This window comes from Lygodium microphyllum, chromosome 15 (genome assembly GCF_053477565.2).
Source record: "Lygodium microphyllum isolate KBCC chromosome 15, Lygodium_microphyllum_v1.1.10, whole genome shotgun sequence".
Taxonomy (NCBI): domain Eukaryota; kingdom Viridiplantae; phylum Streptophyta; class Polypodiopsida; order Schizaeales; family Lygodiaceae; genus Lygodium; species Lygodium microphyllum.
The window spans coordinates 83,558,684-83,579,813 of record NC_141149.1 but is presented as its reverse complement, the minus strand read 5'-3'; the positions used below and the strand labels follow the sequence as shown (position 1 = coordinate 83,579,813).

The following is a 21,130-nucleotide window of genomic DNA, read 5'->3' as shown; positions in this document are numbered from 1 at the left end:
GCTTGTCGTTCATTCAAGTGTTGAATTTGTTGTTGGAGGTTTTGAAGGGAGGCCACGATTCTTTGCTTCCATGGTGCTCAATAGGCCTAGAAAGTAGTCTTGCCAAACACTTATGGGAGCACTAGACTGTGCTCGAGAGACTAGACTAGACGCAATATTTGTTACAAGAATTCTGATTACAAGATAGTCCCATGTAGGGCCATGCATTTAGGCAGCTTCTTGTCTGCTGCAAACTGTCACAATTATCCAAACTGCTTATGAAAGCAAGGAAAAAATGTCATTGTTGTAGCAAGGAGTTTCCTACAATTAATACATTAATCATGGCAGATTTGCACTTGTGCTTGACCCAGACAGCAACATGACAGTGAAGAGGCTAAACCTCTCATCCTGACCACCTGTTCTGTTTATGTCAGCAGCAATTAGTGCTGTAAAAGGTCCTGGATCTTCAAAAATTAGCGCTTGTTGAGCTCAGAAAGCAAGAAGCTTGTGCAGATTTGGTGGTGCATGCAACCCAAGGCAAGCTGAAATAAAGTAAAACAGCAGCACAAAATTGGTTTTATTTAAGAGCAACACCGATGTGGATTTTCGGGAATTGCCTTGAGCCAGAGATTTGGTGTACAATGGATAGGATAGCATGCTGAATTCTCACACAGCTGTGGCAACAGTAAAGTGTTCCATCATTATTTCATACACATCATAAAGGGTAGGGATGAACCCACACAGATTACAAAAAAGGATAGGTTTATGGTTGATCCAGAAATAGAAATTGAGGCGGTCGAGGAAAATTGGTAGGATTACGTAGCTACTCAACAACATGAATATTGAACGTCTCAAGTAAATAGCATTGAGATACAATTACATATGTTCATGCAAATGATGGACACTATGAAATCACAATTGACAGCATTAGTGGAGGCAGTCGAGAAGGGTAAGGGAAAGGTAAAGGAAATGCATGATTAGTCCATGCCCATAGATTCTAATACACCTTCAATATGAGAGGATGTTTGCTGTCCAAGTAGGGACTCTATTGTCCTTTCTATTGTTGTTGAGAGAGCAGCCACCAAGGGTGAAGGATAATACTGTCCTAAGAGAGATGAAACTTCCACATTTTAATGAAGAAGAAAAAAGTAGGAATGAAGATACAATTGTCACATTGCTACAAAAATGGTAGGATTTACACAGGTTAAATGCCCCGCCTAAAAGTTAGGTGCTTGAGGCTAGCTTGTCATTGTGGCTAAAATCAAACAAGTGGTGGCAAACACTTAAAGAGGCGCAAAGGATTCTTGAAGATTGGTTTGGGAGGATTGGGACAAGATCATGCAAAGGACTAGATCCTTGCTGATATACATCAAGGACTAATGTGAAATAATCCTCACATTGGAGGAATTTGATGAATCCCAAAAGATGAGGGACTTTGCTCGGGAGTTGGATATGTTTTGCCAAAGGGAAGTTAAGAGGAGAGTTCTAAGACGTTAGAAGAGGGAATTAAAGTCGCATTGATTTATGAAGATAATACATGCTTAGGTGCTTTCACTAGCCCCCTTGAGTCCAAGTTCAAAGGAAATTTCCATTAGGGAAAGAAGGTTAAGATAAACAGATCCATTTAGTGTAGACCTTGGAAATTTAGGGACACAAAAATAATAAATCTTTAGTGTAGTTGTTAAGTATGAATGGTACAGTACGATAAAATATGGTACTAAATGGTACCTTAAGATTTTATAAGGTATGGTACCTTATTAGAATGGAAAAGTTATTTTCAACTTGATTATTTTGGACTAAATACGATAGAAAACATATTTAAAGCCAAAATAGCAATACCATTAGAGTATACAAAAATGAATACACGAGGGTAAGAAGCCAAAACGTGTATGGCGGCATATGCCCCATGTGAAACATGCATTACAACTTACAAGTAGATAGATGGGAATGGATACATCATACATTATACATTAACGATTTCATACTAAATCTTACAAATACATATGGTATGGTACCATATGGATTGTATTATATGGACCGATCCGTATGGATGCAACTATGCTTTAGAGGTTTTGCATAAGGACATTGCACATAGGTATAGCATGTCTACCTCAATGTGATAGCCCTTACTTTAGCCACATGATCTAGAGAGAATGCATGGATCACAGGAGGGCATAGGATCAGAGTCATGATTTATCACTCAACCACACATTTTTTTACTATTACTCCCTTGTCAAGAAGCTTAAGCTTCCCCAACTATCCAGTCAGCACTAATGAGTGGTAAAGATGATGAAATGACATGACAGTAAATTTTGGGACACAATGGTAGCCCATTTGGAAATCGAGACCCAAGGATATAAAATAAAAGCTTGATTTTGAAATTATGAATATGGATGGGGCAGCTATAGCTCTAGGCAAAGAATGGAGTTGGAGACTAGAACCGTCCTTGAGAAAGAGCTATCATTATAGTAACTAGAATTTGAAAAAGTTGGTAAAGCTGTCATAATTAAGGTGACCATGATTTGCCAAACTCTCGTTTTCGTTTGCTTGAATATTGAATTGCAACTGTTAATGGAAAAGAACTAATGTGAGGTATATGGTCTTTGTCTGTTCAACAAAGTTTTCTAATTTGCAATTAGACTAGAAATCCTTTTTGTTTGTCAAGAAAGTGGTAATAGTAATGAAGTAGCAGAATTGGTAAATGACATAGGATTTATCTCCTAGTCACTTGCCTGCTGGTTAGCCAATTCAAAGTGGCAATACTAGAGTTAACTAGGTATGTCTGATCAATTTCAAAATCAGCTTATAGGATTAGTAAGACCCACATCAAGAAGGGGAAAGGAAACTCAAGGAATATTTGAAAAAGGGGGTCATTAAATCTAGTAGTTCACCATGAATTTTACCAATTTTATTGATAAAAGGGAAGGATGGCAATTAAAGGATTATAGAATACTGTTTGTCGGGTGCAGCCCACTGAGCAACAGCATATGGTGAAGATGATATGCTAGCAGTTTGTCCCTAGCAGCAGCAAAACACAGGCTGCGAACCTGAAAATACAAGCAACAGCAGTCTCGGGCAATAGTGTTGTGGTTGGCACAGCAGGTCAATAGGCTGATCAAGCTGTAAATAGCTCCCTAGTCTAAATGCATGATAATTTTGTGTTAATCGAGGGCTTTAACTTGCTCTCTCAGGTCCAAAAATGTGCCCAAGGGAAGGGACTGCACCCTCTTTTGCTGTAAACGTCTTTCCCCAAAGAGACCAAGGCATCCTACCAAGGATGTCTTGATAGACTACTGCCCAGGGGCCTACCAGGATCACACAGGTGGTAGATATCTTCTTCTGGGCAGCCTAAGTGAATTGGTCTTATGAGTTAAAAAAGAGAAAAGAAAAAATAGACAGCAGGATCTCATAGGTGGTGGATATCTCCTTTTGGGCATCCTAAGTGAATCGGTCTTATGAGTTAAAAAAGAGAAAGGCAAAAGTAGACAGCAGGATCCCCCATAAAGAAAATCATGTGGAAAGGGTGTTGGAGATGAATGCTAACTGAGGTATAGAAAAAGCTGCCAATGCTGCGAATGTGATTATTGCACATGAGAATCTAAGTCAATCACTCTTTGACAAGGTAAAAGAGAGAATGCTCATGTATTGCAAGGGCTTTCATGTTGAGGGAGCCTACTCTCATAGACTTTCATCACTTCCAAATAATCTATTTCCTAGCCGAGTGCAAGTCCCATGGCACTTGTTGATAAGGGCTCGGGTGGTTGAAGGTTTGCCATGTGGGTTGTTGACGGGATTTTGGGAGGTTGGCTATAGAGAAGAGACACATCAAAATGGATGGAGAGTTGTGGATGCTGAGGAAGGATTGAGTGGATGATGGGGAACCTTTGATGTGGGTGGTGGATCATGGGTTTCTGAATGTACCTAAAAAGAAAAGGAAGTGACTACCTGGGGGTGTGTCTATCTCACAGTGCAGTGCATGGTCTCTGTCATTAGAGGAACTGGGAGTTGGATTGAATCGAAGGCACGAGCCCGAGGTGTTGTCCCACACTTGAGGACCCATTTCTTGTACAAAGGGAGGTGTTGTGGGTGTGACTTAGGGAGAGAGGTCTAACCGTAGGCGAGTGGGAGTTCCCTACATGGGGCATGCCCTTAAGGTGCCCTAAGCATGTGAAGTGGGGAATGGGCTAGGATGGTCCCTAGGTGCAATGCATGTGACACTCGTAGAGTATAAATGGTTGATTTTCTTGCTTTGCTTCTTTGCTTTCTACTTCCTTCCTTCTTGTCCTCATCCTTTTTTTTCTTATCCTTTCTTTTCTCTTTTTGCTCTTTTTTCTTTTTCTTTTTGTTTTTCTTTTTTTTTCGTAAAAGGTAATTGTATTAATTACGAAAAAAGAGTACAAGTTTTCATGATTACAAGATACACGAGGGCTCTAAGCCGACGTGTAAGATCCCAGTACTAAGCCACACAAAAGTTACACAATTGATGGCAAAGACCCAGCGGAAATTGCCATATGCCAGGTAAGCAAGTTCTCCCGAGGGAGCAAGTCCGAGTGCCGAATGAGATCTATCTGCCAATGCAAGAGACCTTTAAGCCGGGCAATGTGTTTCTGCACATTAGAGGCGGAATCAAAAAGAAAGGCATTCCGAGTGGTCCAATTGTGCCAACATCCCCAGAATCTAAAGAAGTGAAACAAGATCTTCATATGCAACTGTGGCGGAGTGGGGTATTTTGGTCGCACAAAAACCCAATCGAAAGGGGTGAGCGAGGACCCCACCACTGTACGCCAAACTTGTGACGAGCGACCAGATCCTCTTGGCCAGCGGGCAAGAAATAAATCGATGCCGAGCCGATTCCACAGTAGTGGTACAGAAGAAACAATTACCATTCGAGATTTGACGCTTGGAAAGGGCCGAGGCAAGAGGAAGGCCACCAATCATCACCCGCCAAAGAAAGACCTTGGATTTGAACGGTGTCTTATGCAACCAGCCCTCCATCACCGTTGTCTTCCACCATGACTGAGATTTCCGCAAATCCCATACAGAATTAGCTTTAACAGCCAGCCATTGATGATCTTTCATGAGAAGATAATACACCTGATTAGTAGAGGCCTTTTCCAGACTCAACCGGCCTGCAAGTTCCCAGTCCTGCCAAGGGCGATCCACCGTAAGGGCAGGAAAAGACTGCCTGTCCTAAAGTACCAGCAGAAGCTGCTCCCATAAGTCACGGTAGCCATGTGGGATTCTGAAAAGTCTCCTGGCCGTACGAAACGATGCGAAGACATTACGACTGGCAAGGGTGGCGTCCGCAACTGAAGACACCCCCAGACGGGCCATGCGGTTAAATTTTGGTCGAAGCTCATGTTTGTCTTCCCACGAAAGTAATCTTGAGACTGCCAACAATTCCAGTTGAAAGGAGTTAGTATGCAAGCGGTCCTCCGCTGGATGCCAATTCGCCTTTTGGAGCACCGCTTTCCAGGAGCCGACCAAATGCAATAATAGAGAGGAGGCGGGGCTGGAAAACCGAGAGTTTGCATTAAGGACATCCCACCAGGAGCCCCGAATTTGTGTATTGCCATGTCGAAGCCCGTTGTCCTCCAGAAAATAACGGGCTATAATGGTCCATGGGTGATGATCCACGCACAACGCAAAAAAGTGACCAACGAAGGGCTAGCATATGAGTTTTAGCGTCCAAAATAGCCCCACCACCCAAGCATTTGGGGGTACATGTATGTGACCACGAAATCCACGAAATACCTGCGTGCAATGAATCCTTTTTCCATAACATGAAACGAATAGGGCGAGTGAGAGCCTTCAAAGTAGTAGGAGTCCAGGGCAGCAATGGCAAGAAATATGTGAGCATTGGCAGCATAATTATTTGCGCCACTTTGAGGCGGACATGAAAGGGCCATGCTTGCGACTTCCAATACATAAACTTAGCTGCCAGTTTCTGTGAAATCCACTCCAGTAGCTGCTTTGGCCGAACATCAACACCCAACGCGTACCCAAGATGCTTGACAATGGAGCCACGGGGAACAACCTGACCCTGCCAACCCAATGACTGTAAATCCAACTCTGTGCAGGTGACAATGGCTGATTTGAAGGCATTGATGCGAAGACCCGAAGCATAACCAAAGAGTGTCCAAACATCCAATGCCTTGCGAATGTTGTCCTTGTCTGCACGCAAAATCATAAAGCTATCATCAGCCAAAGATTGGCTAATGAAGTGCTGCCCCAAAGGAAGAGACAATCCGGCTAGCTGATCAGAAGCTGCCATTGAAGATAACATTGAAAGAACTGGGTGAGTCGCCAGGGCAAAGAAGAGAGGACTCAAAGGGAAACCCAGTCTCACCGAGCGTGCAAGGACAAATGGCTCTGTAACCCCACCATTGAGCATAACACGCGAAGAAGCCTCAGCACTGATGGCGTAGATCAATCGGGACATCCGCACACCAAAACCCATAGCGGACATAAGTTCAACAATGAAAGACCAATCTAAATAGTCAAAGGCCTTTTCCAAATCCAACTGAATCAATACCACTTCCTGGCTAGAGTGCCTTGCATAATCAATGGCCATTTGCACATTTAAGATATTATCTAGAATGTTGCGTCCCTTAATGAAACCATATTGAAGAGGATGCACAATAGCTGGAAGGTGCTTGTGGAGCCTATTCGCCAGGACTTTGGAAAAGATTTTATACATCGAACCCATCAATGAAATTGGTCTCCACTGTTGCAACATTGACGGCAAAGGAACCTTTGGAAGCAATTTGATAAGGCCTTCTTTCCATGAGGAAGGCATGACCCCTGTTTCCCAAACCTGCTGAAACATAGCCACCAAGGGCTTCACCAGTTGGGTAGCCGAGCACTCAAAGAATTCATTGGTGAGGCCATCCCAGCCAGGGCTCTTATCCTTGGGCAGAAGTAACAAAACATCCATAACCTCCTCCTCACAAATATCTGCCTCCAAGGTAGCTCGCATATCAAGTGGAAGCTGATGGCGGACCAGATCATAGAAAACTGAATGTGCGTACGTAACCTGGTCAGAAGGCGACGAAGAAGAACCAAGAAGATCCCAAAAATAATTCCTGCACATATCGACAATGGTGTGTGGATCAGTAACCATGCGACCTTCTGAATCCTGAAGTCTGGTCATATTTTCTCGAGCAGGAGAAGCATGCAAGGCGTGAAAGAACTTATGAGTCTGGCAAGCATTATCTTGCAAATTGTCAGTCAAATTGTGTAATTTGGCCTGCTGATAGGATTTCAACTGAAATTCTTTGATAAGATCGGCCAAACGCTGCACCAGTGATAATAGAAAATCATCATCTGGGGTATCCACCAGAAGCGAACGAACCAAAGCCAGTAAGCCTTCCGCTGCATGGCGACGCCGCCGACAAAGAGAGGCATGATGTATCCCATACTGGCGAGCGACCCGTTGCACATTAGAGACCAGTCGTTCAAAAGAAATTGTGCCGTCAGAGGCAAAGTCCAATAAAAATCTCTCAATCAATTGCTGCATATAGCCCTGAAAGATTGAATGCTTTAAATACGAAGAGTTGAAACGTAAAGGGAGTCTATCCAACAACTGCATAAAGGGTGCAATAGGTTGTGCCAGTATCTCAAGTTGGAGAGGGAAATGGTCGGACAATGCATATTGCTGCAATACTTTCATTTCCAGCATCTCAGGAAGAAAGTCATCATCCTGCATGATGTACGTTCGGTCCAACCGCGACCATGTAGATGCATACTACGCTGAATGAAAAGTAAACCCTGGAGAGGACGGATGTAACCAAGACCATAGATCTTGCTTAAGAGCCGCAAGAGCAAAGGCATTCCACACCCGACTTTCCGAAGCATCCATCACCGAATGCCCTGAAGTGGACTGGGAAGAGTCTACACACATATTGAAATCTCCCATCAAGAAACCCCTTCTGCCAAGTGACATGGAGCTCTGCAAAGTCTTCCAAAGCTCCCGACGAGATAAAGGGTCATTCGGAGCATAGAGGCCGAGCAACCATAAGATCTCTCCTTCAAATAAAATTTCAATTACCACAAAGCGGCCCTGCACATCATTTTTAATAAGAATAGGCTGATATTCTCATGGACAATCATAAGCACTCCAGAATAATGCACAGCATGTGTCCCTGCATAAAATAAGCGAAAACCATGGCAATCCACCACTTTTCGTGCATCACCGTGACTCTTGTGCTCCACCATGCACAAGGCATCCCACTGATTCTCATGCAAGACAGTCCACATGGCATGTTGCTTATGGCGAGAACAAATGCCTCGCACATTCCACGTGGCTATCTTCATATATCTTGAAAAAAGAAAAATCAAGAAGGAGACACCGCTTGCCTCGATTTCACCTTGTCAGCTAGAATGTCAAGGACGCCATCATCCAGAAAATCAGCTAAGACTGCAAAAGAATTCGGACGGCTAGCTTTAGAAGTAGATGGGATATCCACTGTCTTAGGGGTGGCGCGGGGATAGCGACGGTCCCAGGGTGTAATCACATTGCCTTTAGAATCAAATGCCAACTTAGCAAGCGGGCCCTTGGGCCCGTCTGTATATACTTTCCTCATAGACTGATTACGGGGAGCAGAAGGAGCCATAGTACGCGCAACATGCTGTGAAGAGAACATTTCTTTCCTGCGCATATACATGCGCATTGAATCCTGTGAGACAGCAGGCCCAGAATCCGGCAAAGCAGCATCCAACTTCTTACCTTTTTTGGGACGTGTCTCTATCCAGTAACCGTTACGAGAATCCAAACCCAAAACCTGTTGTTTACCTTCATCTAAAACACTGGGTGGGTGGGTTTCCTCCTGTGAGGGAGCATCAAGCACCATGTCATCCCTGGGCGGCACAACATGCACATTATCTGAAGACGGTTGCCTCTCTGGACATTCTGCCATAAAGTGTCCCAATTTACCACACGAAAAGCAGTGTTTCGCAAAGTTACCCCATTTCAAGCGAAAATGTAAAGGATGCATGCCAGAGCAATTAAGGCGCAGCCTCGCAGGCCTCTTCCTGGTAGTGTCCCATAACATACACAAACGGTTTCTATTCATTGCCCTTAGGCTTGGGGGGGCCAGGACCGTTCCCACTACGGCCATGGCATCCTTTAACAATGGCCAATAAATAGCCGGGCAATTTTCCACCTCGACCCACACCGGGCATTCACGTTGTAGCAGGCGCTGAAAGTCTGCCATAGGACGCTATGGCACGACATGGACCAAGCGGCGATCAAAGAATAATGGTAATTTGGATAGGAGCTCAGTCCGATGCTTGTCCAAGTTCAGCAGTACCTCATAGAAGCCTCGAGGTCCAACAAAAATCTCCTCAACACACTCCCCTTGCAGTAAATGGTGCAACCACTGGCGAATATGGGAAAGCACTGGGCTCCTGCCAGTGAAGAAGAGTATAACTGCACGGTCATAAAACACTGAAAAAGAGCGCAGGACCGTTTTCGGATCCACCATTGCCTCCAGAACCTCTTTAGTTCCCGCGTCAGAAAAAGCTTCATGATTATGCTGGACATAGTCGCCAAGCAACGTATTGGCAAACTCCATCAAATGCTCCTAGTCAATTTCCTGGGAATCCACAGAATCAGAGGCCACCTGAGCATACGAACGATCCTGATGACCGATTATCTCTTCGGGCGTATGCTTGGAGCGTTTACCCGCAGGCTGAAAGTCAGGAGCAAGCGGCATCTCCTCTGTACATGGCACCATATCCTCCGGTTCCTCTGCATCAGAATCCGGACCAAGAGCGGCTACCATTTGTTCAATAAAAGCCATATCCAGGCCAGCCATGCTTCTCTACGCAGCTGCAGCTAGCCTGCACGCTGACACAGATCAGTCAACGAGGCAGGCGCCAAGGGATCAGGCACAGGCGGTGCAGAGTGGCAGGGCGCTGCAGGTACTTGCGACGGGCAGCGATTGACAGGCGGGACAGATGTCAGGCGGGAGGCGAGGCAGACGTCAGGCGTGAAGCGTGGCAGACGTCAGACGTCAGGCGCTGCAGGTACAGGCGACGGGGCGTGTGTGTCAACAAGGCGTGTGAAAGCAGTGGGTGTTTGCAGCGCGGCTCAGTAGGCGATCGTCTGAAGGCGCAGATCCAGGCGCTTGTCAAGCAAGCCACGGCAGGTTCCGTCAGTAGGCGCAACAGGCGAGAGGTCCAGGTGAAGGCGTGACGCGGACGTCAGGGCAGACGAACTCCACGCGGGTCCGGGGGGAGATCGCCCACAACGCACAGGAGGTTCGTCGCCAGGTCACGGGGGCGCTAGATCCGCCATCGTGTTCTCTCTCTCTCTCTCTCTCTCTCTCTCAAACACACACACACACACACAAAACTCTTTTTGTTTCTCTCTTTCTTTCTCTTTCTTCTTCTTCTTCCTCTTTTTTATTTTAAATGAATAAATTTAATAAGGGGGCATGCTAAGAGGCATCTTGTTTTGTAGAGTAGGGGTCAAGTTGTGTGCAAGACAGTACATTTGTAAGATGGGATCTCACACACTCACCTTTAACCAATAATTGGCAGATACCACCACACCGGGCTACATTCATCCCCATGATCAAGGCCTTGTATTCTGCCATATTATTAGTGAAAGAGGGTCCTTAATAGACTCCCATCTTCATGACAACCCTACGTCGGGGATCTTTAATAACCATACCAATGCTCGCATATTTAGCGGGCCCTTTGGAAGCTCCGTCAAAATACAGAGTATAAACCCAAGCTTCATTGATAGGCCACGCTATAATAATCACCTTACTCGTACTTATGATAATCAAAATCAAGGTGAGATAGGGGATGCATAACATGTGCAATCCCTCCTTCCTCGTTGAACTCGATAGGAATGCTAGTCAGAATTCATTGACAATGGTCGCAGTAGACCTTAATTTCCCATGTAAAGGATCCGTCTTGCTACTGAGTAACTTGATACCCTTTGCCCCACCAGTTCACTTGACCTTGGTGGTAAGGAAGGGTAATGCAAGGTGTAATGAAAAATGGGATACATGAATGCATAGGTGTCATTTGAGTAGTGCCCTTGTAAGGGAATTGTTCACATAATCAAGCACCCTTTTACAAGAACGATTAAATTGATACAAGAGAAGATGGTACAAGTACATTGAGGAAATACGTACAATGATCAAATCCTTGTATGTACCAACAGAAGCAAGAAACCCCCTCTAAGTGCTAAAAGGTAGAAGGGAAAGGTATTGGGGCCCCTCTCCTCAACATGAGGATGCCAAAGGGAATGGTGGACTGAAACAAACTTTGTCAGCATAGATGTTTCAAGATTGGTCGGTTGACTTGGCTTCATAATCAGATCAACATGATTGTTGGATGGAGGCACAAAAACAAGGCATTGGTGCCTTGGTCCACCTGCTACTGAGTGAAGTGGTAATGTACTCATACATGCTTCATCTCATCGGAGAAGGTTGGATTGCCAGCTAGTGCAACGGTGCTTTGGCTGTTACATGGATCTCTGTAGGATTTAGCCTCTGTAGCAAGTGTCCCTTGCTTTTGGCTTGACCAAGAAGTGGGAGCTGGGACCAAAAAGAACATGTAGATAGCATGAGAACAGTCGGGATCTGTGTGCTGCATAGTTACATTGGACAATTATTGGACAACCATTTCCTAGCTTCCATCCCAGTCTGAGCTTGTCTTCATACCATCCCAGTCTCGTCCCTGTGTCAGAGCCCCCTCTTATGGTGATAGGGGATGACAATTCAGGTCCCCATTCCTGCTCCTGTCCCTGTCCCCAAGATCCATTCCATGTGGCCATGGTCTGCAGCATATTCAGAATCTGTGTATCCTTGTAGTTTTAGTGCTTGACTGAAATGTAACCTATAAGCATAAGTTTCATAAATGTACGTCAAAACACACATACACCTATTCCAATGAGATTGCTTAGCTGCACAAAGTAAGAGGCAAGGTCACATTGGCAAATCTGTAGAAAGAGAGGAAAGTAAGGAAGCAGTCTCAGAGCCGTGTCAAGCCTGTCTAAGGCACAAGTGGAGCTTAACGACAAACAAAAAGTGAAGAAGTAGCCAATGGCACAAACTGAACTTATGAAGAAGGGAAGGCAAGGATAAAGTAGTCGCAAGAACAGTGATGAGGACTTAGGGGGGGTCGCAGCTGTAGTAAGTATCCTAGGAGAGTGAGTGCAAGCTGTCATGTTCATCCTATACATGGCATCCATATCAGCAAAAATAATGATAAGTTTCAGATAGCTTGATATGATGTGTGTGTTCTTGATATGTATTCTGTGTTTGACCTTTCCTTGGGGGTGTTTTATTACAGATAAGATGTGGAAGGATGATGAAATCTGGTATCCACATTTTCTTGCAGGTAATCCTCCTATGTCATAGTAGAAAAGGACAATATTTAAACAATGTCATGACCGTGTAAGACTATTCAGTTACATGGTATTTTGTAGGAATGTCTTGCCAAAGAGGGGTTTGGGAATTGGGCTACAACTTTAAAAAGAAATTGTGATCACAGTAGAATGACATTGAATCATGGTCTTATACTGGATAAAATTTGATCCAATTTTCTTGTTCTAGTCATGGTGTAGTGTAGATAGCAGCAGTGTGGTAATAGCAAGAAGATTTGGGTGGTGTGGGGGTACACCTAGTTTTGGTCCATTACAGGATGTCATCATGAAAGGACTGATTGACAAGCTGCTGGGTGTGGCTTGCTGGGGATGTGAGAGCTCAGAGCTCCACAGGGAAACTCATTGGTCTCATGTAATGATTTGAGGGTTAGCAGTGTTATTGGGTGTTATACTTAATAGTATTTCTGTGTAAAAGGATATCACTTGCTTATTAGTCTTATTGTTGTTACTGTTCCTGTGACGTCACCATCCAGAAACTTTTATTGTCCATTTGTTACTCCAAGGTATTCCATATACCACCTGACTTGAGAATGTCATACTCTCCCCCACGTGACTATTTTTTTGCATCCTTGTAAAGGGCCCAACTCAGAAACCCATCCTAAACCTATGCAAAGTTGACTACTGCACTTTAAAAGATGTTTCAAGGCCTTGTCCAAATTTTGATCCATGTCATCTTGAAGAATCAAGGGATCTCAACAATCATATTGTTGAATGCTAGCTGCTCCCAAGGCTAGGGTCTAGTACATGAAATGTAGTTATCTTTATGGGTATGGTCAGGTTCCACACAATAAACCAGATGCGAGCTATTATCTGAGTCTTCCAGTGTGTTTCTTGAGGAAAAAGTATATGAGGTGATCAAGATGGTATTAAGATAGTTTTAGATTGAGCCTTGAAGGTATGGTAATCTGCTTGGGTTCCACACCCTAAGTCAGATGTGAGCTAGTTTGAGTCTTCCAGTGTGTTTCTAGAGGGAAAAGTATATCAGGTGATCAACGAGGTATTAAGATAGTTTTGGATTGAGCCTTGAGGGAATGATACTTGGCTGGCTAGTATTGATAAATTGAGCAGCATGAGTGCTACAGCAAGCATATGGGTGAAGACCAGGATGATAGGGTGGCATGTGTCAGGATGTGGGGCTTGGCAGAACTTGTTTGTTTGATGCTTTCGCTCATGCCCTGTTGGAGATGGTCAGAGTTTTTATTATCACACCGACCTAGCTTGCACCTCTTTTCTGTAGCTCCATTTATGTCAGTGTAAGGAAACAGATCTAGTGGGATAGTTGTGTTATTATTTTTGTCATGACTGTGCCTGTTTACATGCATGTGGATGTGTGTGCTTTCCCTTGAAGAGGGTTGATCTTTGTCTGTCATGGGTAAACAAGCTTCCCTCTCAAATCAAGAGTGTTCTTCGGGAGGTGTCTGGTTGGTGCATTGCTGGTGGGTAGCTTTCTGGCTAGACGAGGCATGGCAAGTTTGACTTATGCATGTTGCTGCGCTCCTCAGCAAACAATTCCATATGTTCTCTACAGCTGACCTGCTGCCTGGAGCTCACTAGTATGGCTCTCAGCTTACTTGTGAGCTTCATTTACCTCTCACACTTTGGGAAAAACTCCTGGATACTCTGAAACCGTTCCATTGATAATTACAACTTTTTCCAATGGATCACTTAAAACAGTCTTTCTTTGACTGTTTCTCTTCATGAGATGACTAACAATAGTATCTGCTCTTTTCTCAGCGTTTTCTATATATGATAAGTTTGTAGTGAACATACGTCTCCTTTATATTAATGCATCTATTCACATTGTTTCACCTAAAAGGATGCCTTGTTTCCATTGCTTTCTGAATATTATCTCAGTCAGCCTTGAGAAACATAAATGTGTCATCACCTAAAGCTTGGCCAACCAGCTCACCATTAGCCACCGGGTGCGGCAACATCATCAAAATGGGAGGAGTGGCTAGAGCAAATAACAAAGGACAGCCTTGGCTAACAGATCGGCAAAGAGGAAGATATTTAGTCACTTCACCATTAAGAAAACTCTAGAAGAAGAGTCCAAACTAATAGTATAAATCAGTCCAGGCTCCAAACATCTGAGGACCAAATCCCATCTAGTGCATTAGTTGAGCCATGCGAACAACCATTCCAGATGGTCAAAATCTTTCTCTAGATGCAATTGAACCAACATCAATTTCTGATTTGTGCAATGTGCATAGCCTATCCCCATTTGGACATTCAAGGTATTATAGAGGATATTCCTTTGATAAATCCATATTGTGTTCAATGCACAATGTTAAGGAGGTGCTCATGCAATCTATAAGCCAAAACGGGCATGGTTGGATATTAGGTTAATGACTCCTGCCTTCCAAAAGGCCAATGTCTTTTTTATCATCCAAACTTGTTGACATACAACAGTCAAAGGCATGGCCAAGTGAGTTGCATATGTCTCAAAGAACTAGTTAGTGAGGTCATTCTACTTGAGACTCTTGTCTTTAGGCAAGTGCAACAAAGCTTCCATCACCTTAGCTTGTGATATGCACGCATCTAATGGCTCAACTATATTTGGCGGAACTTGATCTTGAACTAGTTCACGAAACAAAGAATGGGCTACCTAAATTGTCTGAAAGAGATGATTGCAACTCAAGCATATTCATAAAGTAAGCTTTGCGCACATGCACAATAGCTTGAGGATCTATAACCATTGCACTTGCAGAATTGCTTACTTTGAGCACATTTTCCTTTGCAAAGGAAGCATGTAAACCACGATAGAATTTATGGGACTAGCAATGATTACAATCCCTTTGATAATGCAACAATTTATGTGTTGGTAGAATGGCATTTGAAAAGTATAAAGTTGTGATAGTCTCATAGAGACAGAAAGCAAGAGGTGGTCTTGTGGCAAGTCCATGAGAAGAGAATGTGCCAAGGCTAGGAGTTGCTCTACAGTCTACAATCTTTATTTTCAAAGTGTGGCATGATGTATTTCATATTGCCTATCCACCTTTTGCACATTAAATACCATAGTGACATGGGATGGCCATTTTCTAGCTTCCTATTCCAATTCGACCCTATCCTCAAACCGTCCCAACCCCATCCCCTTGTTAGAGTCCCCTCTGATGATGACAAGGAATGGCAATTCTAGTCCCCGTCCCCAATCCCAAAACCCATCCTATGTCACTATGTTAAATATCAATAGATCAAGAGAGGCAACCCTGTGAGATAGGAGATCCGATGTGAACTGATGCAATAATTCTCTCGTATAGCCATCATATATTACATGCCGAAAGAAAAAAGAATCAAAATGTAATGGTTGCTTATTCAAAAAGCATAAAACATGTGATCCAAACGTTTCCAAGCTTCCAAGTGTTGTGCTGAATGAAAGGTATAACCATGGTAAAATGGAGATAACCAAGATCATAGATCCTATTTCAACACTAGTGATGCAAAAGCATTCCAGTCTTGGTATTTAGGCCCATCCATCAAGCAATGTTTGGAGGTAGAATGAGATGGATCCACACACATATTAAAGTCCCCATGATAAGACTAGGCCTTCGAAGAGAGAGGCATGATCACAAGTACTGTCATAATTCACCACTAATGAAATTTTTCCATCATACACACCAACTAGCCATAGTACTCCATCGCAAGTGATCTCAAAGACAAGGAATCAACCTGACACCTCTCTCAATCAACACAGGCTCAAACTTTCACGGACAATTAGCCATACATGAGAGAGTTCTTACAAGAGCACCAGTCTAAAAGAACTTGAAACGACGATAGTGCATGATTCTTTCTGTCTCTTTGTGACTCTCATACTTTGACACAAAACATTCCAACCATTAGAATGCAGAATTTGCCACATAGCATGATGTCAGCTATGTAAGTAATTACTATAGACATTCCATGTAGCCAACTTCATGAAGAATTGCAAGCAAATCGATTTTGAGGTTGAAACTTGTTGGAAAATGGCAGCCAGCTATGGAGAGAGAGAGGAGAGACAATGACAACAAGTGAGTGAGCTAAAGCAAAAAGAGTAGAGTGTACTTGCTAGAATGAAAGATAGAGTAAAAGTACAACTTATGTTTAGGTCAAGGGTTGACCTAACCAACCTTCCACCAACTAACTAGAGTTAGGCTTATTTTACTCTAGAGCCTAGTGTCACTTTTTTAAGTCTCTAAGACACTAGGTATATTCACCTTACATTGACACTTTAATAAGTGTCCACACCACACAAATTACATTGGGCATTGCCCATAGAGTCGACGAATTCTAACATCCCCTTGCAGTGCCAATGTGATGAAGTACAAGGATGATCAATCACCAAAGGGTAACAAGTTTAAGGACTTTCGAAAAGCCTCAAGCTTCTCGTTGGTAGTGCCTTGGTGAAAATGTCTGCAACATTTTTCTGTGTGGGTATATACATCAAGCTGATCTCTCCTGTATAGCATCTCTCTCTGACATAATGGTAATGCACCTCTGTGTTTCGTGCGAGCATGAAACATAGGATTTTGTGCGACTGCAATAGTACTCTGACTATCAGAAAGAATGGGTGTAGGATCCTCCAATGGTAAATGTAGATCAGTCAACAATCTACACAACCATACGCATTCCACTGTTGCCGTGAAGGCTGCCTTGTACTCAACCTCACAAGACGAGGTAGCCACTATAGGCTATTTCTTGCTTAGCCATGAAATGCATGAACGGCCTAGAAAGAAACAATGTCCACTAGTAGACTGCCTAGTGTTTGCACCACCAGCCCAATCTAAATCACCGTAAGCCTATAAGTGCAAATCTCCCCCCTAGGAAATAATAATGCATGTGACTGAGTACCTTACAAATATTTGAAGATCCGCTTAACAGCTTGCCAATGTATGGTCCATTGGCTATGCATATACCTGCTCACCTGAGATACTGCATACTGAATGTCACGGTATGTGTTGCAAAGATAAATAAGACAGCCAACAACGTGGCTGTAAATTGCAACATCAGACATCTCTTCACCATCATGCATAGACAACTTGTAGGTTGGCTCCATGGAGTGCACATTGGTTTGCAATCTTACATACTAATCCTATGTAACAGCTTATCCACATATTGTGACTGTGACATGATGATACCATGTTGATTTTGGGTGAATTGAATCCCCAAATACTAGTGTAGGCAGCCCATATTTGACATAGCAAATGGATGTTTTAATTCAGCCTTAAAATCTGCAATTTTTTCTTCCGTAGGTCCAGTGAGTAGCATATCATCTACATAAAGAATGATAATCAGTAAGTCCCCCCCCCCCCCCCCCTTCATGCTTAATGTATAGAGTGGGAGCAGTTGGACTATTTTTTAACCCTTTGCTAGCCAAATAAGCATCAATTTTGGAGTACCATGCACAGGGAGCCTGTTTGAGACCATAAAGAGCTTTATGCAGCTTGCATACCATGTGCTCTTTCCCTTTAACCACAAACCTTGGAGGTTGTAACACATAAACATCCTCATGCAAATCCCCATTCAAGAATACTGTCTTAATGTCCAACTGATGTACTTTCCAGCCATAATTTGCAGCCATAGCAATCACACATCTCACCATACTCATACAGGATGTTGGAGCAAAAGTTTTTTCATAATCTATGCCCTTCTTCTGTGCATAGCCTTTTGCTACCAATCGTGCTTTGTACTTGTCAATTGTACCATTAACCTTGCGCTTGAGTTTAAAAACCCATTTTGTGCCAATGGCCTTCTTGCTAGGTGGTAAATCCACAAGATCCCATGTAGAGTCAGTGGCAATAGAGTCTAACTCATCGTGCATGGCCTGCATCCAATTTACATCTTGCTGAGCTTTGTCCAAAGAAGTAGGCTCATCATCATCCAATAGTGAGCTCATAAACACATGCTCATCACAATCATCTACTTCCGTAAAATCAATCAAATGTGTCCCCCCGTGCATCATTTGCTGCATTTCTGGCAGCCCTTCTAGTGCGTTGAGGTATAGAAGCATCCATTTTACTCTCCTGGAGAGTTTGTAACAGCCATCTTGGGACTATTTTGGCTGCATTTACAGCAGCCCTTTCATGCTATATTGCTTGTTCTAGTGCATGTGGCAAATCATCATCGATACCCTGCTGTTCCGGAGCATATGGTGCAGCAACAGCTTACTGTATTAAGTCTGTCCTACCATTTACAGCAGGCACTGACTCCAAAGTAAGTGGCAAAAGGCCCTCAAAGACATCACCAATGTCATGGGTGGTTGGCATTTGAAATTGATCATGTGAAAATGCAGCATTTTTAGCAAATAGGACATCCCTACTGACAAAGAATTTCTTTGTGCGTGGGTCATACAAGCAATAGCCCTTGCTCTCCGAGCTGTAGCCAATAAATATGCATTTTACAACCTTGTCATCAGGCTTCCCATCAAGCTTCCCACGAAGCTCTTTCGGAACATGTGCATAGGCTATGCAACCAAACACCCGAAAGTAGTCTACTTTGGGTTTCTTGCCATGCCAAGCTTCGAACGGTGTGATCGTCCTCAGTGTCTTGGTGGTGGCACGATTCAACACACGATTTACACACTAAAGTCCTTCTGGCCAAAATTTATGAGGTAGCTCCTTGCTTTTTAGCATACAACGAGTCATCTCCATAAGAGTCCGATTCTTCCTTTCAGCAACACCATTTTGGTAAGGAGTCATTCTAATAACAATGGCTTGATGCATAATGCCATGATCAAGCAAATATGTCTCAAAAGCACGAGACATGTATTCCCCCCCTCTATTTGTGCAAAGTTGTCTGCACTTTTAAGTTAGTTTCAGCTTCAAACTTTGCAGCAAGATGTTTAAAATGCATGAACACATCAAATTTTTCCTTCAGCCCATACACCCATGTATACCAAGAGTAGTCATCAATAAATGTAACAAAGTACTAATGACCTCCAAATACTATTATTTGGGTATCCAACGCCCGTCACGTCGCATTGCTGCCCCCCGCCCCGACTACTCGCGCTTGCCTCGACTGCCCGCTGCCATCGTGCACCCTTCCTCCGCCCATCGTTGTGGGATACATTGCCCCCCGCCATCTCCCTCCCCCGCAACGCTACCATTTTTCCCGCGCTACCTCCCCCCCCCCCTTCGCCCTACTGTCCCCTTCCCCCTCCCCTCCCGCCAAGCCACCCCCTGCACCAAATCCCTCCCTCCCCCCCCCCCCCCCCCCCGTGCACTGCCTCCGCCCCGCAATCCTGGCTCCGTCCGGCAAACCTACTACTCCCCTATGCGGTGCTTGTCATAACCCGACCATCCGTGGCATCCAACACCTCCCCCACCGCCAAAAACAACAGTCCCCCAACCCTCCAGTTGCTCCCTTCATCTATAGCAACTTTCCCCCCTTAGGTAGCACCGCAACATGATTGGTAGTTTTTTAGAAGAGACGCGCAATGGAAACCTTTGGTTAGATGCCAGTGCATTTAGCAAGTACCCTCCTAGTCAAACACCTTGCGTGTCATCCTCTCTGAGGAGCAACTCTTAGCCATCCAGACTACAGAGCTGGAGCTAAAGGAAACAACAATCTATGGTCAGGTAGTAGGACATTCCCCAGCCATGTTGCGCATCGGCACAGTGCAAATCGTGGAGGCAGCTCTAATGGGCCAAGGGATCTCCATGGTTCGGCTCAACTCGGCAGACGTAGCTCGTGAGTTACTAGCCAGTTCACCGCATGCGTCCACGAAGGGGGTCATATACATGGTTCCTTGTTACAGTGGCTTCATAGTGGAGCCATTTGCACTCCTTAACAAGTTTCTTCGACACCCGGTCACCCTTCTCTTTCCCGGCCTGGAGATAGAGTATCGCCAACTGGTGGAAGACTTTGGATGGCTCTTCGGCAGTGTCCTTCCCGTGTCTTTCGCGGATGCAGTGACAGCCGCAGGAGTCCCAAAGGTACGGGTGGCAGTGAAACAAGTCAAGAATATCCTGCAATTCCTAGAGATTGAGGTAGGCAGACACTCCTTTAAGCAGCAGGTCATTGTGACTGGGCAGCCAGAGCAGTACCTACACTGCCATGACTTTGGGCACCAGATAGTATAGTGCACGCACTTCGGTGCTAGGGCGGCTCCGCCGACAAGCGCACAGGTGGATACGGACGGTTTCACACGAGTACAAAGACGACAGAGAGGGAGACGGCAGGGGGGACCGCAAGGAACTCCTCAGACACAGCCACGGCAGGGAGCTAGAGAGCGAGCCCCCCCCCCCCCCCCCCCCCCCCCCCCCCCCCCCCGCCGTGTTTGACAGGTCCACAGATCTTCACATCTACCCCCCACAGAGGCGTTAGAGTCCGCCTCACCCGTTTTTAAAATTCTAACAAAACTCTCTCCCTTTGGCCCTATTTACAAGGGTACCAAGAACATCCTCATGCAAAAAGTTAGCCAGAACAGTAAAAGCATTCTTTCCATTTCTATGCACATTGGAAGTTGAGGGTTGATCCACATCAACAAGACTAGAATGTGGATATTTGTGATCCCAAGAAGTAATCACTATACTACATTTATCAAAAGCAAGATGTTTAGGAGGATTACAGGTTGACTCTTGTCAGGATCCCAAATTATAAGCCATCTTAGATTGTGAGTCCCTTTGCCCTTAATGAAATGCGCCTCCTGCCAACCATAAACATCATTAGACAAGGATTCACCTGCAAGACATCATGAGTCCTTTTGCCCTTATTGGAATGCACCTCCTGCCATTGGTGCTTGTTGATAGCAATTTTCCCGTGCTGTGCCAT

The 21,130-nt window shown here is 44.3% G+C and overlaps 1 protein-coding gene across 12 annotated transcripts in view; it reads left to right on the top strand.

Annotated features, from left to right (window-relative positions):
* The window catches only part of LOC148024723 (uncharacterized), a 165,524-nt gene that overhangs the window by 130,048 nt on the left and 14,346 nt on the right, over positions 1-21,130 (top strand). For 8 of the 12 annotated variants that reach the window (XM_087693753.1, XM_087693750.1, XM_087693758.1 and 5 more), the window contains one exon: positions 12,292-12,339. The exons of the other annotated variants lie outside the window; for them this stretch is intronic. In XM_087693753.1, coding sequence (XP_087549879.1) covers positions 12,292-12,339 — 48 coding nt within the window. The remainder of the gene's footprint in view (positions 1-12,291; positions 12,340-21,130) is intronic. 12 annotated transcript variants of the gene reach the window in all.